The sequence below is a fragment of the Bombyx mori genome, chromosome 28 (assembly GCF_030269925.1).
Source record: "Bombyx mori chromosome 28, ASM3026992v2".
NCBI lineage: Eukaryota > Metazoa > Arthropoda > Insecta > Lepidoptera > Bombycidae > Bombyx > Bombyx mori.
In genome coordinates, this window is record NC_085134.1 from 7,030,092 (window position 1) to 7,049,215 (window position 19,124).

The 19,124-nt window shown below is 38.5% G+C and overlaps 1 protein-coding gene across 1 annotated transcript in view; it reads left to right on the top strand.

Moving 5' to 3' along the window:
- LOC101740043 (cell adhesion molecule Dscam2) overlaps window positions 1-19,124 on the top strand; it is a 197,110-nt gene that overhangs the window by 12,464 nt on the left and 165,522 nt on the right. Inside the window, exon 2 of the mRNA XM_021353633.3 lies at window positions 16,413-16,472. Within this exon, the coding sequence (XP_021209308.1) occupies window positions 16,421-16,472 (52 nt within the window). The 5' untranslated portion in view covers window positions 16,413-16,420. The remainder of the gene's footprint in view (window positions 1-16,412; window positions 16,473-19,124) is intronic.

The window sequence follows — 19,124 nt, forward strand, 5'->3', positions numbered from 1 at the left end:
GTGAAGGAGTTTTAAGCCAAACTCAACAAATACCACTTTATTTACCAAATATGAGTCCAGCAGAATTCTTTATTTAGCCTAAGCTCAAATTAGACACCGGACTTAATCCGGTAAAAGATATAAATGAGGATTCGCGGCGAGAACTGAACTCAATTGCGGAAAAAACGTTTAAAAAATATTTCCATAATTGTATTCTTCATTGGCGTGAGGTGATAAAATAAATTTGGACGAATAATTAACATTTTGTGTTATATTGATCTTTTCTCGGTACTTCTTTGACAGAGTTTTTACTGGTGGTAGAACCTCTTGTGAGTCCGCACTTGTACGTACCACCACCCTGCCTATTTCTGCCGTGAAGCAGTAATGCGTTTCGGTTTGAAGGGTGGGGCGGCCGTTGTAACTATACTGAAACCTTATAACTTATATCTCAAGGTGTGTGGCGCATTTACGTTGTAGATGTCTATGGGCTCCAGTAACCACTTAACGCCAGGTGGGCTGTGAGCTCGTCCATACATCTAGGCAATAAAAAAAGAAGAGTAGTAAGTGATATTCTTCACCAGCATAATTCTCAATTCCCACGCAATTATCTATCCTAAACAAATACCAATAGGACCGGTTTTAAACCAATAATAATACCCGAGATTTATGTAAACATACCGCTCAAACTTCTCGAAATACAAAAACAAGATAAACATCAATTTTCTCGAAGTTTCTACTCATAAACGGCAGAAAACTTGTGCAATTAATACTTGGCGGTCGCTCAGACCAACTGAACGGGGTCCGTGGAAACGCAACTCAAACTTTCACACAGTCGAGACGGAACGGTACTTTTAATCCGATGCGGCATCGAAATATGATGATACCGGCATCTCGTTTTTACCATCGCACCGCCCGCCACCGGAGTAGAGTTCATCCATACTACCTGGAGCCACTGCGGTCATCCATAGTGCGTTTCCAGAGATCTTTTTTGCCACGTACCATCCGGCTATGGAATGAGCTCCCCTCCACGGTGTTTCCCGAGCGCTATGACATGTCCTTCTTCAAACGAGGCTTGCGGAGAGTATTAAGTGGTAGGCAGCGGCTTGGCTCTACCCCTGGCATTGCTGAAGTCCATGACGACGGTAACCACTCACCATCAGGTGGGCCGTACGCTCGAATGCCTACAAGGGCAATAAAAAAAAATTCAGCACAAAATGTTCAATATATTTTCGTGGTGGATGTACGGCTCGATAAAATCCACAACAAGACGCAGGAGAGCTGGCTGAGATGGTATGGTCACGTGAAAAGGAAGCCGCCTGACTACATCGGAAATTTGGCGCTACTGCTCGACCTCCCCGGTCGGAGACCTAGAGGTAGACCCAAGACAAGGTGGAGGGACGTAGTGCTGAAGGACAAGAGAGAATGCTATGTTGCTGACGAGGATGTCGAAGACAGAGCGAAGTGGAGGAGTAAAGTCAGAAAAGCTGACCTCACCACCATGTGGGATAAATAGCTGGGAAGAGAGAGAGAGAGAGAAAGAGAGAGAGAGAGAGAGAGAGGGAGATTTTCGTGTTCGGGTTAATGCAAGCTTTTGTTTTTGTCATCTTTAGGTATAAAAACAGTATACGCATGGAAGGCATTATATTTCTAAGGCGTAAGACAAATTATTTGCATTTATTAATAATACTCCATAAATATATTGGTTAATAAGACTTCGATAAAAAATTGTTTCAATACAGCTGCAATTTTTTAATTTTTTTATTGCTTAGTTAGGTGCACGAGCTCACAGCCCACCTGACGTTAAGCGGTTACTGGAGCCCATAGACATTTATGACGTAAATGCGCCACCCACCTTGAGATAAAATTTCGAAGTTGTCAGTATAGTTACAACGGCTGCCCCCCCCCGCAAACGCATTACTGCTTCACGGCAGAAATGGACTCCAATCCGCTTTCACAAGCGCGTTAAAAGTTCAGTTATGGGCAATTTGGTTATACACTTAAAATCCAAACTGGTCTGTTTCCAAAGCGTACTAAAAGAAGTACTGTGGCGAGTAGCCATCATACAACGCAAGATATTTGACAGATGCCTGAATCTCGCTTACGACATTTTCAAGATAAGTTCGCATATATAAAAGTTCCGAACAACAACATTCGGACCGTCGGTCTACCGAGCAATGTCACCCGCTCGGTGGAAGATCTTCCAAAATGTCGTAAGCGAGATTCAGGCATCTGTCTGTGATGTATGAAACATTCATTATAATCTATGTTAACCTACCTAATGTAATCGTAAGTGTAATCCTATATAAACTAAGTGTGTATCAAATAAAGGAGAGTATTATTCGGATTCTCGTTGATTTCATTACAAATATAAACCTCCGATGCAACACCTTATATAATATATATATTATTATTTTTTTTTTTCCGAATAATACTCTCCTTTATTTGATACACACTTAGTTTATATAGGATTACACTTACGATTACATTAGGTAGGTTAACATAGATTATAATGAATGTATCATACATCACATGTCAAATATCTTGCGTTGTATGATGGCTACCCGCCACAGTACAAATAACTTCAATAGGAGGCAGTTTCGGTGGTCTGCCAACAGACTGGGTTTAGTTTTACTGTGACATAGCTCAACAAGAAAATGTGCTTTGTAGAGTTTTTAAACGGCGTCGAGTGTAAAGTTTGAAACGTATTTACTCTTAGTTTTAAAAGGTTATCATTGTGAGCTTTACTCTTTCTTTCTTTTTCTTTGAAACATACTCTACCGTGAAGAAATTTTGTTGAAAGAAAGAAAGAAAGAAATCATTTAATTTTATTCGCTAAGCATAATGAAAATGAGTTATTACATAAGTTGAAAGCAACGTGTATGCTTTGTCATTATTTTGACATGTGAATTTTAGTGCAGTGCAAGATTCTATACTCTATACTAATATATAAATCTACAGTGGTTTTTACGGGTGTTCCGTTATAACTACTGAACCATGCATCCGATTGAATTGAAACTTGGTATCCATGTAGAAAATACATGTACTTAATGGATAGGCTAATATTTATATGAGTGTTGGACTCGCTAATAATAATGACAATAAATAATAATGTTAATTTTAAATACCCAACGAAGCGGGCGAATACGGCTAGCGATATTATATAATTTACGATTCATTCATCCATAACTCAACTAACAATTAAAATATCCATTTATTTTCAATGTCGTCCCTAAGAAAATAATTTATGTCTGTATTATCATAATCTCTGGATTCCCTAATATCTTCAAATAGCTTAATCGAGGATACATTTAAAATATACATAATATATAGTTATATATTTTACGCCACACGTCAGAATAAACATTAACCTACGGTGTACATAATACGGAAATCGAAATGGGATGCAAACAATAAACGTTTGCAAACATTTCGTTCCAATATATATTTATTTTATAGCAATGAAAATATGTACATAATCCGTATATCAACATTGAATGGAATCGAAACTAACTAAAGAAAATAATCTCTGGTAGGTAGTTGTAAAAAGTCTTTTGAAGATTTAGATAAATTATCGGAGAATGTTCGGAACAATCCTCGGTCATGTTCTAATGATTTCGCTGAGTTAGATAAGGACCAAAGTCCACGGCAAAGTGATGAAAAAATAAAATGATGTCAGTGATGTTTACTGGTGGTAGGACGTCTTGCGAGTCCGCACGGGTAGGTACAACCACCCTGCCTATTTCTGCCGTGAAGCAGTAGTGCGTTTCGGTTTGAATGGTGGGACAGCCGTTGTAACTATACTGAGACCTTAGAACTTATATCTCGAGTTGGGTGGCGTATTAACATTGTAGATGTCTATGGGCTCCAGTAACCAATTAACACCAGGTGGGCTGTAAGCTCGTCCACCTATCTAAACAATAAAAAAAATAAAAAAAAACCGCTGGTATTTATTTATACCAGCATCCTAACTATCGAAAAAGCAGTCATGCGTTCCGAATTGAAGTGTGAATCAGTCATTATGATGTATCATTGAAGCTTTGATCTCGTGTCTAAAGATGCCATACTCGATGTAATCCCTTAAGGCTCCGGTGACCACTTAACACAGGGATGGCCATGCGCTATTTCACCTGTAATCGCAATTAAGAAAAACAACGCCCGCCAGGCAAAAGCTTGGACAAGATATTATTTAAATTTACTAACCGCTGTTTTTCTTAGTAATATTATGTTACGGTAGAGTTGTTAAGGAACGGGTGTTGGGTTACCGGAATGGTCTCATTACCCCCTTCCCCGGATATCGTGTCAAGTGAACTTCTAATTACGTCACTCGCTTGAAGAGCTTAGAAAATGTTCGTAAAACCTTTCGTTGAAGTTTGGCTACCGCTGGTTGATCAAAAACTTTGACTGCCATGTGAGTACTGAAGTAATTATGTCGATTTCTGTTACTAAGCACTTGGATTGCCATTTTTTTTATTACTTAGATGGGTGGACGAGCTCATAGCCCACCTATTGTTAAGTGGTTACTGGAGCCCATAGACATTTACAACGTAAACGCGCCACCCACCTTGAGATATAAGTTCTAAGGTCTCAGTATAGTTACAACGGCTGCCTCGCCCTTCAAGCCGAAACGCATTACTGTTTCACGGCAGAAATAGGTGGGGTGGTGGTACCTACCCGTGCGGACTCACATGAGGTCCTACCACCAGTTATAACGAACTATTGTTAAGTACGTATTTCATTAGAACTTTGCTTTCTTTTGTTTTTTATGTTTGTTTTGAGATATAGAATAGAAATAGTTAGAATAGTCTTAGAAATAGTTTCATTCACAGTGTCTTCGGATTTTTTTCCTAGAGCTTACTAGATATTCCGATACCAAAATAGCAGAAATTGACATAACTGCTTCAGAGCGCCACATAGGGTACTGGTGACCTAAAAAGCAGTCAAAGACTTAATCCTCTATCGCGAAGCAGGCCCGTGTTGAAGGGTGGCAAAAACCTTGTGTCTTTGTTCTTGATTGTGATTTTTTAGACTGTATTTCCTTTGTGATTTCTTTCTTAGGTGGTTTGTGAAGTTTGCCGTTAAATTACGAAACACGAATAAATTAATTTGGTTTAATATGAAGTAATATTGTACATAATATTGCGCGTCTTGTAGCTGTTGAGTCCCGTTCAGAAGTGAAGGTGGTTTTGTGTTTTTTCACGTCGCGGAGCTCGCCGTTCCGCCGGTTTGCCGCCCCCTCCCTCGCCGCGCTGCCTGCGTCTTTCCCGACTTTGCGAAAGAGGAATTGATCCGTAAACAGTCTTCGTTTAGTGATGTCTATGGGCTTTAATATGCAATTACCAGACGGGCCGGGAGTTATCTACTTTACGTACTTTGAAAGTCAAAATTTAAAATCATTTGTAATTTTACTACCATAAAAAATTTTTTAATGCCCGTGGAGGCACATGAGCATACGGCCCACCTGATGGTGAGTGGTCACCGTCGCCCATGGACTTCAGCAATGCCTGGGGCAGAGCCAAGTCACTGCCTACCGTAGCCAAGCCGCTGCCTACTCGCTATCTATAAAATCTATCTATACTAATATTATGAAGAGGAAAGATTTGTTTGTTTGTTTGTTTCGAATAGGCTCCGAAACTACAGGACCGATTTGAAAAATTATTTTTCCATTAGAAGCCGACATTGTCCCTGATGAACATAGGCTACTTTTTTTAATTTTTTTTATATTTATTTTTTTGGTTTCATGTGTGTATTAATGTTTCCGAAGCGAAGCGAGGGCGGGTCGCTAGTATATATATAAAGATGAATTGCTGTTCGTTAATTTCGCTAAAACTCGAGAACGGCTGGACCGATTTGGCTAATTTTGTTCCTGAATTATTTGTGGAATTCCAAAGAAGGTTTAAAAGGTAGATAAATATGAAAATGCTCGGAATTATATAAAAACAAACAATTTTGTTTTCCCTTTGATGTGATCCCCGTCGGACGGATTCCTTTTGTTTGTTTTAAGTTTATTTTATACAAAAGTTTAGGTCTTTTATTTATCGATTCAGGCACTACAAAGTCTGCCGGGTCAGCTGGTTTTTCAAATAAAATTTACGTAATGTAACAAATAAAAAAAATATATATGTAAAACTAAAAGCCTGCAAACTCTTTGCTCGGCGCTTTGCTCGTGCATTTTTTAAGTGGACGCCCGCTTTCGGATTTCGCGAATTCTGCACTGAATATAAATTGAAACGCCCGAAAATAGATTCAGGACAACGTTTTCGGATTCAATTCCTTTTTTTGAATTGGTCATAACGTATCCCTAAACTGTAGATTAGCGCTAATTTTTTTCTTTTTATTACATAAGCTGATAGCCTTGAGAGGCTATTTATAACCTTAACTAGTAGGTGAGCTCACGGGGCTCAAACCTGACGATGTTGCTAGCACGAACCCTAGCAAGAGCCGTGCTTCGCAGTATCTACCACCAGATCGGAAACGCGACCCACTGAGAAGATCCGGCGAGAAACTCCGTGGGCTGTGTCTGTGGGTTAATTTACTCGTCGAGTCCTTCGTCCCAAGCGACGGGTTCGACTTGAACGATGACTGGTGCTTGAAGTACCTAAAAGCACCTGAATAAAATCACTGATATGGCATTCTTTGCTTAGCCGCTGTATCAATATAGACGTTGTCATGACAGAAAACCATGTCAAAATCACTTTATAATTTCATAATATTGTCATACGAATCGTTTTATAGCAGACCTAGAATAAACCCTTGCAATTCATGTTATTTCAATTATTTAATTCATATTATTTTGAATAAGTGTTAGTAAGTTTGAAGTAAGACGCATTCAATTTATATCATAAGCGACGGCTTTGGCTATGCTCCTGGCGATAGCTTCATCCATAAGCGACGCCAAACGCTTACAACTAGAACGTGAACATGTAAGACTCCAAAATCAATGAAAATCGATAATAATTTGCGTAATTACTGGTGGTAAGACCTCCTGTGAGTCCACGTGGGTAGGTACCACCACCCGGCCTATTTCTGCCGTGAAGTAGTAATGCTTTTCGGTTTGAAAGGGTAGGGCATCCGTTGAAACTATACTTGAGACCTTAGAACTTATATCTCAAGGTGGATGGCGCATTTACGCATTTACACCAGGTGGGCTGTGAGCTCGTCCACCCAACTAAGCAATAAAAAAAAATTTATACCAACGTCAATCTGCGATAAATATTGTATCGAGAATATTTACCAGCGGAAAGGGTCCAAGACGAGACAATTCGCGCGTAATCGAAGGGAATAATCGTATTTCGAGTCATAAACGTGTTAGGGGGTCGTTCGCGATCGTTAGAACTAGCAATGACGTTACGTTATTGATGGGCCGGCAATTAATCTTGATCAGTCAAACTCAAGGGTTCGGTTTTCACTCGGGACGGGTTTGTTTTTACGGTACAATCGTTTTTGAGTGATGTACTTCGCGGGGTTTTAAACGGGATGACGTTAGTATTGTTTGACAATTGATGTTTTAAACGCTACGTTAATCGGTTTTGTATTGGATTACAACGGCTGCCCCACCCTTCAAACCGAAACGCATTACTGCTTCACGGCAGAAATAGGCAGGGTAGTGTTACCTACCCGCGCGGACTCACAAGAGGTCCTACCACCAGTACCTAAACAATGAATATTTGACAGTGCAGAGCTATCATTAGCCAGGAATTTGTGTGCGTTAAACTAATCAAACTTCGTAAACATTCACGTTTCATTTTAATTTAATGTAAAGCTACATTATAAATAATCCTTTAGTCCGAAGCCGCTCAGCATATTTGCCCGAAAGTTTACTAATTACCAAAGTTGCCACATCCTACGTAGTTTAGCGAAATTCACTAGCTCGCCGCGCCTTCTGAGCTAACCTGCATTAAGCGTCAGTGTGCCTCTAATGTATCTTTGAATAAATAATTACTTTATTAATCTGTACACACACTTTTTGACAGAAACCGCGAGTCGTTCATTCGTTTTGGGACCTCTTGTGAGTCAGCGCGGGTAGGTACCACCACTCTGCCTATTTCTGCCGTGAAGCAGTTATGCGTTTCGGTTTGTAGGGTGGGGCAGCCGTTGTAACTATACTGAGACCTTAAAACTTATATCTCAAGGTGGGTAACGCATTTACGTTGTAGATGTCTATGGGCTCCAGTAACCACTTAACACTAGGTGAACTGTGAGCTCATCTACCCATCTAAGCAATAAAAAAAAAAGATTTGTACCTGATGTTCTTTATCCATAAATAATTGAAACAACGGCTTGAGGTCTTAAAATGGGAGGATCTACTTTGTAATACTTATAAGCTCTATCTAATGCTAGAAAAGCCGTTATATTGGCAGACGATTCGACCTTTGGAATCTTTAATATCTAAGGGTGAAAGACTTATTTGTTTGAAGCGATATTTTTATAAATTTAGAGTAAAGCCTTTTAAAGTATAAAATTTGGAAAAAATAAAAACTAACAAATAAACTTCTTCATCTATTCGAATGGAGTAAACTTAATTGAAGTTCAATTAAAAACATCGAATTGTTGATACTAATACCAAATAAAACGCATCCTTAATTACAAAGATAAATGTCATTGGCATTGCTGAAGTCCATGGGCGACGGTAACCACTCACCATCAGGTGGGCCGTATGCTCGTCTGCCTACAAGGGCAATAAAAAAAAAAGTCGCTTAAATCAAATAAATTTTCATCCCTCGATATAATTAATTCCTTTGTCGTCACCAAACATCACCGATCGTAACCAGTCCCTGAAAATCGATGAAAATGACGTTCAAAGATTCAGTTGCATACATACCAAGCTCACAAAAGCGCGTTAAAAATATTCTACATTCATCGTAATCATTCTACACTTGCTCGGCTGTCTCCTCTAACTCATGCCCCGTAGCTTCCAATGCTGTACTCACTATAATTAATAAACGCATCGAAGCGTGAATTACCCAGCCTTCTGGAAACTGCATTCCTTCATTAATCCATAGATTTTGAAGACTCATATGTGAGAGTGGATCGTTGTCATAGGTATATAGAGCAAGGTACAGTTAATGCGCAGAAACTCGAATACAAACTATTAATTTATATGGGAATTTTAGACAAATATTTGAAGATAAAACGCTAGGAATAAAACCTATACTATACTCTTAATAGAAACTTAATTTGCTGTGCTAAGTTAAATGCTTTAGATTGGTATACTAAAAAAAAAATAACTTAAATATCCGCTTTTCTATGGGTCAATCTAGGCATTTCGTGTTTGCTAAGCCGTTGTAACTATACTGAGACCTTAGAACTTATATCTCAAGGTGGTCGGCGCATTTACAGGTGGGCCGTGAGCTCTTCCACCATTCTAAGAAATAAAAAAAAAAAAAAAAATAGATGGCGTTGCACTTCTCGAGCGTTCTCGATTTTACAAGTTCTTTTAATATTCATCTCTGCTATTCGATGATAGATGGCGTTACTCTTACCTGCGTAACAATATGTATGCTTGACTAGATGCAGGCAGCGTAGGACCAGTCTTTGTGACGAAGCTTGCGGAGGCTTTAATTCATTAGTGGATGTCTATGAGCTTTTAGCTGTTGTTCGTAGGATTTTTGTCAGATATTTCATTTGTTCGGATAATTCTATTATTTCCAGTTGGTAATTAGGGTTTATAGTAAAGACTATGAAACTGAAGTGGATGAGCACGCTATTAAAATATTTGAAAAGCATATTTTAATAACACTGAAATATCAGAAGTACCACGAAATACCCCATTTCAGCACTTCTATCCAAAGTCTTAACATACATACATGCCCGAAGCCGTAAAACTGAAATTTCTGATATGAAAATATAAGCGTTTCGTCGTAAAAGCTCCTTCTGACCCTGGCGCAAGCCATCACGTTTTATGTTTTACAAGACGACATAGTTTTATGTGTCATACAAGCGGGGTCAATTGTGGGTCCATGTCATACGAAAATGGCGTTTAAAAAAAATGCAAGTTCACAAAATTCAATTTTTATATCGCATACATATCGACGCTTGAAAGGCAAACGTAACTAAGTGACAATGCGTGAACTTTACAGTAGACTAATACAGTAGAGAGTTGAAATACCTGAAAAGAAAATTATATTTTAACGAATCTAGCTGTAGGATCGAAATTATTTTAATAGACCTAGAAATATAAATTTTTTGCGCATCGAATATGGTTATTGCCTATCATTTCTGTATAAAGCAGTTATTGTCGCTTAGTCACGTTTGCCTTTCAAGCGTTGATATGAACAAAAAATTGAACATAACTTTCATACATATTGAACTTTCTTCGCATTTCAGTATTTCTGTCATTTTTACGTCACTCTCAAAGACCTAATTGTGATCTTTTGAGAAATGAATATTTACAACCGTAAAATTTTATATTTTAAATATATTTCACGGTCTAATAGCACAGACCCTACATGCTTAAGGCCGACGTGTAATGTGCTAAGCAAATTAGTGGATAAACAGAAAAAATATGTCTTTTATCTGTCCTCTTTCTCCTTCTCGTGTCGGTTTCCTCCTTACTGACTAACGAACCACTCCCGCTTAATCATTCTCTCACTTACGATTTCCCAACATCTGCTGCGATCCTTGGCTTCGTAAAGGCATCGTCGAACTTGGTGTTCAGAAAAGATGAAATTCTATACGTCCCGCGAAAATCCTCTAAAATATGATGTAAGTATTAAACTATTGTTTTCCATAAGCATTTATTCGTGATCACGCTTGAACTCATCACTTGCGCCAGCCAATCAAGATATAAGAAAACTAATACAAACGTGTATCATGATATAAAAGCTACATGATAGTATATTTCTGTGCAAATACATCTTCTTATTTTACTGCATGATTCGTAGAGAGCAGCCAATAAAAATATGATATGCATTCGCATTATTATGAGTAGTTTGATAAATGCAAATCAAATATTTTATATTTATTTGTTGATCAGTAAAAAGGTAGAGAATTTATGGTACGGCTCATTAAATCTCTCTGCTACTCCCCTGTCTTAGGTTGTACCCAACGATATTGGCTAGTGTCGACACTTAGGCATTGTAATGTGATTACTGATTGTGAGTGTGACTTCGCACAGACAGGTACTTAGTTAATTACTGGTGGTAGGACGTCTTGTGAGTCCGCAGAGGTCGGTTACCACCTTCTGCCTATATCAGCCGTGAAGCACTAATGCGTTTCGGTTTGAAGGGTGGGGCAGCCGCTGTACCGTAAAAACTGAGACCTTAGAACTTATATATCAAAGTAAGGGGTGGCATTTACGTTTTAGATGTCTATGGGCTCCAGTAACATTAGGTGGGCCGTGAGCTCGTCCACCTACCAAAACAAAAAAAAAAAGGCTTTGACCTATATGTCCTAAAGCGATAACGCTACACCAGGCAGGCCTTGAACCCTTTCACTCCTAATGCCCACACAGTCCTAGTTCCAGTTTTGCTGCAGTCAAAGAACTCACTTAAACACCATACTGTATATTGGGGGGCAGCCATTGTACTGTAAAAACTGAGACTTAAAACTCATGTCTCAAAAAGACTAATAAACACCAGGTAGACAGAGAGCTCATTTATCTATCTTAACAATAAAAATATTGTTGCAAATGCAAATGTTGACATACTAAAGGTTCACCACTAAACGATCCAACTGATTAAAAGGATTACTGGAGTCCAAAGACATGCATTTTCATTTTACGACTTGCCAACTATTTAGAATGAAACGAGTTTTAAAAATAGAACAGAGTAGAAACAGCGTCTTGCACCTTGTAAAGCATTCTTCCACCTCAGAAAATTTACTTAACGCTAAAGAAATTCTTGGATAGCATTTTATAGCAGACGCTCTGAAGAATTCATAAACGCGCGTCCAATTCTCAAGCATTACCAAGAGCAGCTCTACGCTAAGCGGACACTTGAAGCAGCTTGACTTTAAATCCGCGAAGAAATACCTCAGAAGTTTCCTACGAAAGATCTTGTAAATGCTTTGAAAATAGAAAGTTCAAAAAACAAAAAATAACATTTGAGACTTTTATGTTTTTGGAACGAAGTTCCTTACGGTACGATGCGGAGGGGTACCCTAACCGTGAAAAAACGTCCGTAACGTAAGGCTTTTATTAGTAATACACACAGTGTACGACTTAACTTTGTAATAACGTACAAAAAATAACATTTTTTTTATCATTAATTGACCACGATCTCAGAGCGTTCGTTTGCGCAATACACTAACTCTTATGCAAAAAATCGTGAATGAAGTGTGCCACAATAATTTCGCACGTTACCGAATGACCGTGGGTTGTTGCGAAAATTCCAGTTTTATTTTCTTTATACCTCGAATAGAACTTAAAATTAATATTTTTATAATAAGGAACTTCGTTCCTATCCGGTGTCCCACGACACCACACATTTTTTTTATTTCTTTTTATGCACTGGAAGACGCAGCATGGGTAGGTCTCCAAAGACGCGGATGTGCTGAAGGTTGCGTGAATGCGTCATCGGTTATGCTAAAACGGTCATTACGGCAATCTTTGGTGATGCATATGTCTAGCAGTAAACGTTATTGGGTTGATGACGATGAGGACTACATGTTTTATACGGGAAATGACTGATGACTCACTTGGCACCACTCGGTTTCTCGCCTCCATAGACATTGGAGCTTGCATGCTGTCACTAACTTTGAGAAATTACAACGCAGTCCCTATTACAGTGTTAATATTACTGACAGGCCGCTGAAATATCCTTGCTCTGACGTATAGTGAGTTAATGGACGATGTAGATTTTAGATACCGTTGAATTTCCGATATGACCAGAATTTGACGATTATTTAATGTCCTTACTAATGATTATTATAGTAATAAATAGTTACGTCAAATTGGACTAATAATTGTTGATTTTAATTAAGTTTCGTGTAAGATTGATTGCATAGTCTTAGCATCCTTACGTACTCTTAGCCTATAACTATACTCTTTTCTAAACTAGAATTTAATATGATAACGCGGCAGCAATCGCTCCTGGCCTTTTCATTTTTCATTATTATTATTATTTATTTGAATTGTATTTTTTGACTTGTTTTTTCGTATACTGTACATATTTTTTCTTATTTTAAAAAAAAAAGCCCGCTGAGTTTGTTTCGCCCGTTCTTCTCAGGACTGTGGCTTTTTTTGGAACCGGTGCTAGAGTTAACATTTTCATTTATATTTTGACATTCAACAAGTGTGTTTTTGATGACGTCCAAGTTGAAATAAATGATTTTTAATTTGAATTTGAATTTGAATATATGATAACGCGGCAGCAATAGGAAAAATAGTGGTCCTGAACTCCTGAAATCGCTGAGTTTCTCGCCGGATCTTCTCAGTGGGTCGCGATTCCGATCCGGTAGTAGATTCATTCGCGAAGCAGCTACTCTTGAGCTGTTAGGTCTCCTTCGGAGGCGCTCGGGTACCTGTTAGCAAATCGCACCCCTGCTGGCTGAGCCTTTGCTCGCCCACCTGTCCTAGTGAAACTGGAAAGGCCTCCGGGCCACCAGTAATCCTCCAATCATAAAAAAAAAACTCCTGAAAATAGCGCTAAGTACAATTCCGTATAATAGCAAAGTGGTACTTAGCACATAAATCTTGTTTTCAGAGCTAAACAAAACGAGGTTACCCAGATATTAAATTTTCAATTGCTATTCACCGCTGACGCGTTCTATTACGGAATTAATTTTTACGAATAAATTGTACTTTTATCAGGAACGTGCGACCGTATCTCCAGAACATCGGAGAATGGAGTGTCACCTTTAAGGGTATTAGCAAAAAAGTTGATTTTGTTTGAAATAAAAATTACATAATATGACTTGAAAGCTTAAGAAATTATCGTTGAAGAATACGAAAATTTAAATATCGTTTGACAGATTTGCTGAGTTGTTCCCACGTCGTTGGTTATAATTATGGTATTTTGTAATAAAAGTTTTAGATTATTTCCGCAAACTGTTGGTCCGGTGGTGAAGCGGTGCAAGGTGGCTCCTGTGCGCCGCTCACGGTGTGTCGCCCGAGACGAGGTTCTACGGGATTTTCCCGGGGATGAAATCCCGTCTTAACATTGGTACGGGTACCGCCTAAGGCGAGACTTTCGGCGCGCATCGCGGTACCGTAAGTTTCGTGTAGTCGGTGTGGTGGAGCTCGATGGGGTTTAGTCGGTAGTCGTTCTGCGGGGCAAGTGCTTCGCGCGCCTTTTTCAAGGCGTAGTCTCCTGTGAGAAATTGGGGGAGGTGAAGGACCTCGGCCCTTCTCTTCTCCCCTTCTTCCTCTCAGGAGGCGCCGGAGTCCGACATAACCCGGTTCGTTACCCCCCTCGACCGGGTATCCGTAAATGGATTCCCCAGCGTTAAAAAAAAAAAAAAAAAAAAAGGCTGACTTAGAAAAAATAAATTTTGAAAGAAAATGACATCTCGATCTGAATAAGATTTCGCTAGAAAATTTGCGATTCCATTTATTTTTCATAGCAATGATTGCCATGATCTCGTCCAGCTACTTCCAATTCATTCGCCAATTCCATCCTCCAACTTAATCTCACTAATACACCTAAAGATTGCTAAATGCCTATTTTATCTTATACCTTTAAACGAGCAATTCTTGTATATATATAATCTGAATCTCGGAAACGGCACCAACGATTTTCATAAAATTTAGTATACAGGGGATTTCGGGGGCAATAAATCGATCTAGCTACGATTTGTTTTCAGAAAATGTTGTTTTATTCGTGTTTTCAATAATCAACTCTTCCCGACATCTATTGGCGAATAATAATACTATTTTTCTTAATTTTGGGCAACTAACTGCTTTAAAGACACAACAAGAGGGCGTTATCAAAAAAAAAAAAAACAGTCATCATCTAGTTATCCTTAAGGTGGGTAAAAAACATCATGCATATTTCGATTGCGATCACCAGTTCTAATCGAAGGAGCAGCTTTTTTTATTAATGCAAATGAGGATATAACTATTTATCATCAGTCGGGCCGGATTGGATAAGAGGAACCGAAGATCGTGCACAGTGGTGATCAATTGAAGAGGCATATGTCCAGCAGTGGTAGGTATGTAGGTAGGCAGCGGCTTGGCTCTGCCCCTGGCATTGCCCCTGGCATTGCTGACGTCCATGAGCGACGGTGACCACTTACCATCATGTAGGCCGTATGCTCAACTGCCTACAAAGGCAATAAAAAAAAAGAGGACTCCTATGGGCTGATGATGATGATGGGGCTGATGATGATGATGGGCCGGCCACTAATACTATTTATTCAATTCGCTTACTAGTCTACAAACACTGCACTACACTTAAAAGCAATTCTATTTAGTGTTATCACAACTTTTTGATTCGAAAATTATATTCCAGTTAGACAGGCGGTACATAGTCCTTCTGGTGGTGATAACTAGTAGCTTGCACACATAGCTGTAATGTAAATGTCGCCACTAATCCCGAAATATAAAGACGAAGTCTTAATAGGATTGTGTTACGGCCGTCTCAAACTTCAAAATTATTTATTGACGAGCTTACCATAGATAATACACATAAATTAGTTATTGATAAGCAACTCGAGCACTCAAAAATGTTTACGGGCGTCGGCCACTAGATGGTTTCGCTTCGATTAGTTTCTCATTGCTCCTGTAGATGGCGGTAACATATTACCTATATTGTTATTTTTTAATGAAGGATTTTGTAAATTTTCAGAAACCACAAATTGATAAAATTTAGTCAATTTGTCTTTAACAAATAAAGTCTTGTATGATTTTTTAATTTTTTATTTTCTGTGTTTAATAATTATATGCCATAACTTTAACAACATATAAGTTTAGGGGCATCCGCTACAAGATGTCAATAGTTTCCATACAAAAAAATCGGTTGTCTGTAAAGTCGGTTTACTGACGATAGTTGAAGGTGACAACGTCATAAGAAAATGCTGATGGAATGGTTTCATTTTTCAAAATCATCATTTTTCAGTTTTCATTTATTTGTTTTATAGATATTTTGTTTGGACAATTGACACCACATTCATTTTTCACTGAACTTCATACTTGACGAAAACATGTAAATGTATTATTGTATAGCAGCTGTCCACGCGGATGCATCGCTCACTCAAGTAGGAGAGAGACAGATGTCGAACGCTGCCGTACGCGGAGGCTGATTGTGCCTCTTTGTCGCTCGTTGCGCGCTCTCGCTTGCACTTCAAGCCTTAAATGGAACGCCTCAGAGCGAGGTAACGCCGCATGTGTCATGTTTTTTCGTGCGTGCAGCCGGCTCCATCGAATTATAAGACGTTGTCACGTCAAAAAATATTTGTCTTAAAATATCCCAGTTTCAGCGCCCTGACAAAGCCCCCATTAAGTAAGGGTTAAGATTTGTTGTTATAATAAAAAAAACACAATTTATATTTGTTTACAGGTTCGAAGATGGACACAAAAGACGTCTTCGCTCTGACTTTGATTTCAATTTTAAATATTGGTAAGTAAATTTTTCTTATTAATTTTATTAAAACGTTGTATACCCATCGATAGTGCTTGTTAATAAGAAGATAGCACTAAAAATCTTGCTTTAATTTTTTGCACTATCCTCAATTTAAGATAATTGAAAACTGAACGCGTCCTTGGTATGTGACCTCCTAGATTCTAGGCTAACAATATACTTAAAAAGAAGTTAATTTTGTAGCTATTGTTATTGTGTTTTTGTTTGTTGTTATTATTTTATTGTAATTTGTAACTATACTGATACCTTAAAACTTATATCTCAAGATGGGTGGCGCTTTTCAGTTTTAGATGTCTATGGGCTCCAGTAACCACTTAACCAGGTAGGCTGTGAGCTCGTCTATCCATTTAAGCAATAAAAGAAATTGTAGTTTAAAAACAAATTATATTTTAGATTGTATGTGTGTAGTATATATTATTATATAGAACACTAGCGGTCCGCTCCGGCTCCGCTCGGGTCTTTAACAAAAATTTCAACGATATTTGAGGTTGTTTTATTTAAAAAAATAAAAGAGCACTTATTGCGGCATAACTATAATAGTTAGACATATTATTATGCTGTCGCGACACTGTAGTAGATAATAATGTGTTCTACAAAGTCGTAGTACATTATTTTATTTTATCATCAATAGTTTTCGCAGGGCACGTGATGTAAATAATATTTTAGGTAATTTTTTTACACCCTGGGTTACATTCTTGGAGTTTTAGTAAGGATCCTTAATTTTGTTCAAAAAAGATTATAACCTTTGTCACTCGGGAATAGTGTAGCTTCCAAACAGTGAAATAATTTTTCAAATTGGGTCAGTAGCTTCGGAGCCTATTTAATACAAACAAACAAACAAATCTTTCCGCTTTATAATATTATATTAATATAGAAGTATAGATAAATTAAAATGGATATGCTAAGTTTTAAGAGATTTTTTTCATCAATTCAAATTGTTTATCAAAACCGCCAGCTGATGCAGCCACGGCAGAAGTTTCGATACCGCTTTTCTGAACTTTTAATTGAGCTATGAAATGAAATTTGCGCACGGATCGGTTCTTTGTTTGTCCCTCAAATATCATAGCGTTTATATTGCACTGGTGGCCTATTTGATTTTAAACAGCTACCCGAGCCAATAGAGATCGGAATCTGAACGCTACTGTGGAGTCATGAGGTTGTAGTCTCAAACAAAATGTAGAAAAGCTGCCCCGGTAAAAGGAATCGGCCGCAAGGGTAGGTACTACCGCCCCTCCTATTTCTACCACGAAACAGTAATGCGATGCGGTGGTTGAAGATTCGAACAGCCGTTATACTATACAATTTATTTATTTATTTATTTATTACACTTAATGTAAAATTTACATTGGCGGACTTAATGCCTAAGGCTTTCTCTACCGGTCAACCAAAGGTAGTGCTGAGTGAACAGTGGTAGGTGCAAAGAAATTTCTATTAATTTACAAATACATACACACACAAAAAAAGTATATACATACATATATACACAATCACATATACTCCTCCTCCTTGCGTCGGTTTCCTCATTACTGAAGTTCGTGGTCATGGCCTTGAAACAGATTGTTTTTTATAGTGCACCGCCACCTGTTCCTATCTGCAGCTGAGTGCAGAGCATCGTGCACTGTGGTATCCAGGGCTGCACGAATCTGGTCCGTCCAACGGGTCGGGTTCCTGCCTCTTAGTCGCTTGCCCTCGACCTTTCCAGTGACCATCAATTTCTCTAAGTTGTCATTGTCTTTCCATTCTTTCATTCATACATACACAAATACATACATACATATAATAGTTTATACAGTATTAAAAGGAATATATTAATTGAGACATCTCATGTATTAAGTTGGGTGGTATTCACATCCGATCTATAAGGCTAATTAACGGCCAATTCCTTCAACCGCCTTAAGCAATAAACGAATAAAAACTTCTTATTTAGTAATATCATAAATTTCTCCGAATCCTGATCACGCAGGAGCCAGTCACCGTCGTCGCCCTAGACACGTCCTATCGGATCCATCAGATCCAATAACCCTTACATTAGACGCCATCCGCTCTAACAGTGGGGAGTAGAGACCCCCGGTAAGCGTACTCATCGAACTTGGCAAAGAGTTCGACGTGCAGCTTAACCCAACCATGAGCCTGTTAAGTTTCTCACCGGATCTTCTCAGCGGGTCGCGATTGCGATCCGGTAGTAGATTCATTCGCGAAGCAGCTGCTCTTGTGTTGTTAGGTCTCCCTTGTAGGCGCTCGGGTAGCTGTTAGCAAATCTCGCCCCTTCTGGCTGAGCCCTTGCTCGTCCACCTATCCTTATGAAGCTGGAAAGGCCTTTGGGCCACCAGTAAACTATCAATCATAAAAAAAACTATATCATAAATCACGTTACATACGACTGTCGCTATATTCAAATTTTAACTGGAAAATAAATAGCACCTGCTGAGATTTCCGTCTGTAAAAATATTACGAAAAAAAAAAAAAAAAAAAAAAAATAATAATAGAAAAACAAAAAACATTCATTCCTTTGTTAAAACAGCACTCATAAACGCATCGAGGTGTACAAATTTTAATGAGTTGAACATTGTACGTTTCCCGTTTTTTATTGTTGTTTCCGTCGCGACGGCGATATTCCGTTTCGGGAAATAC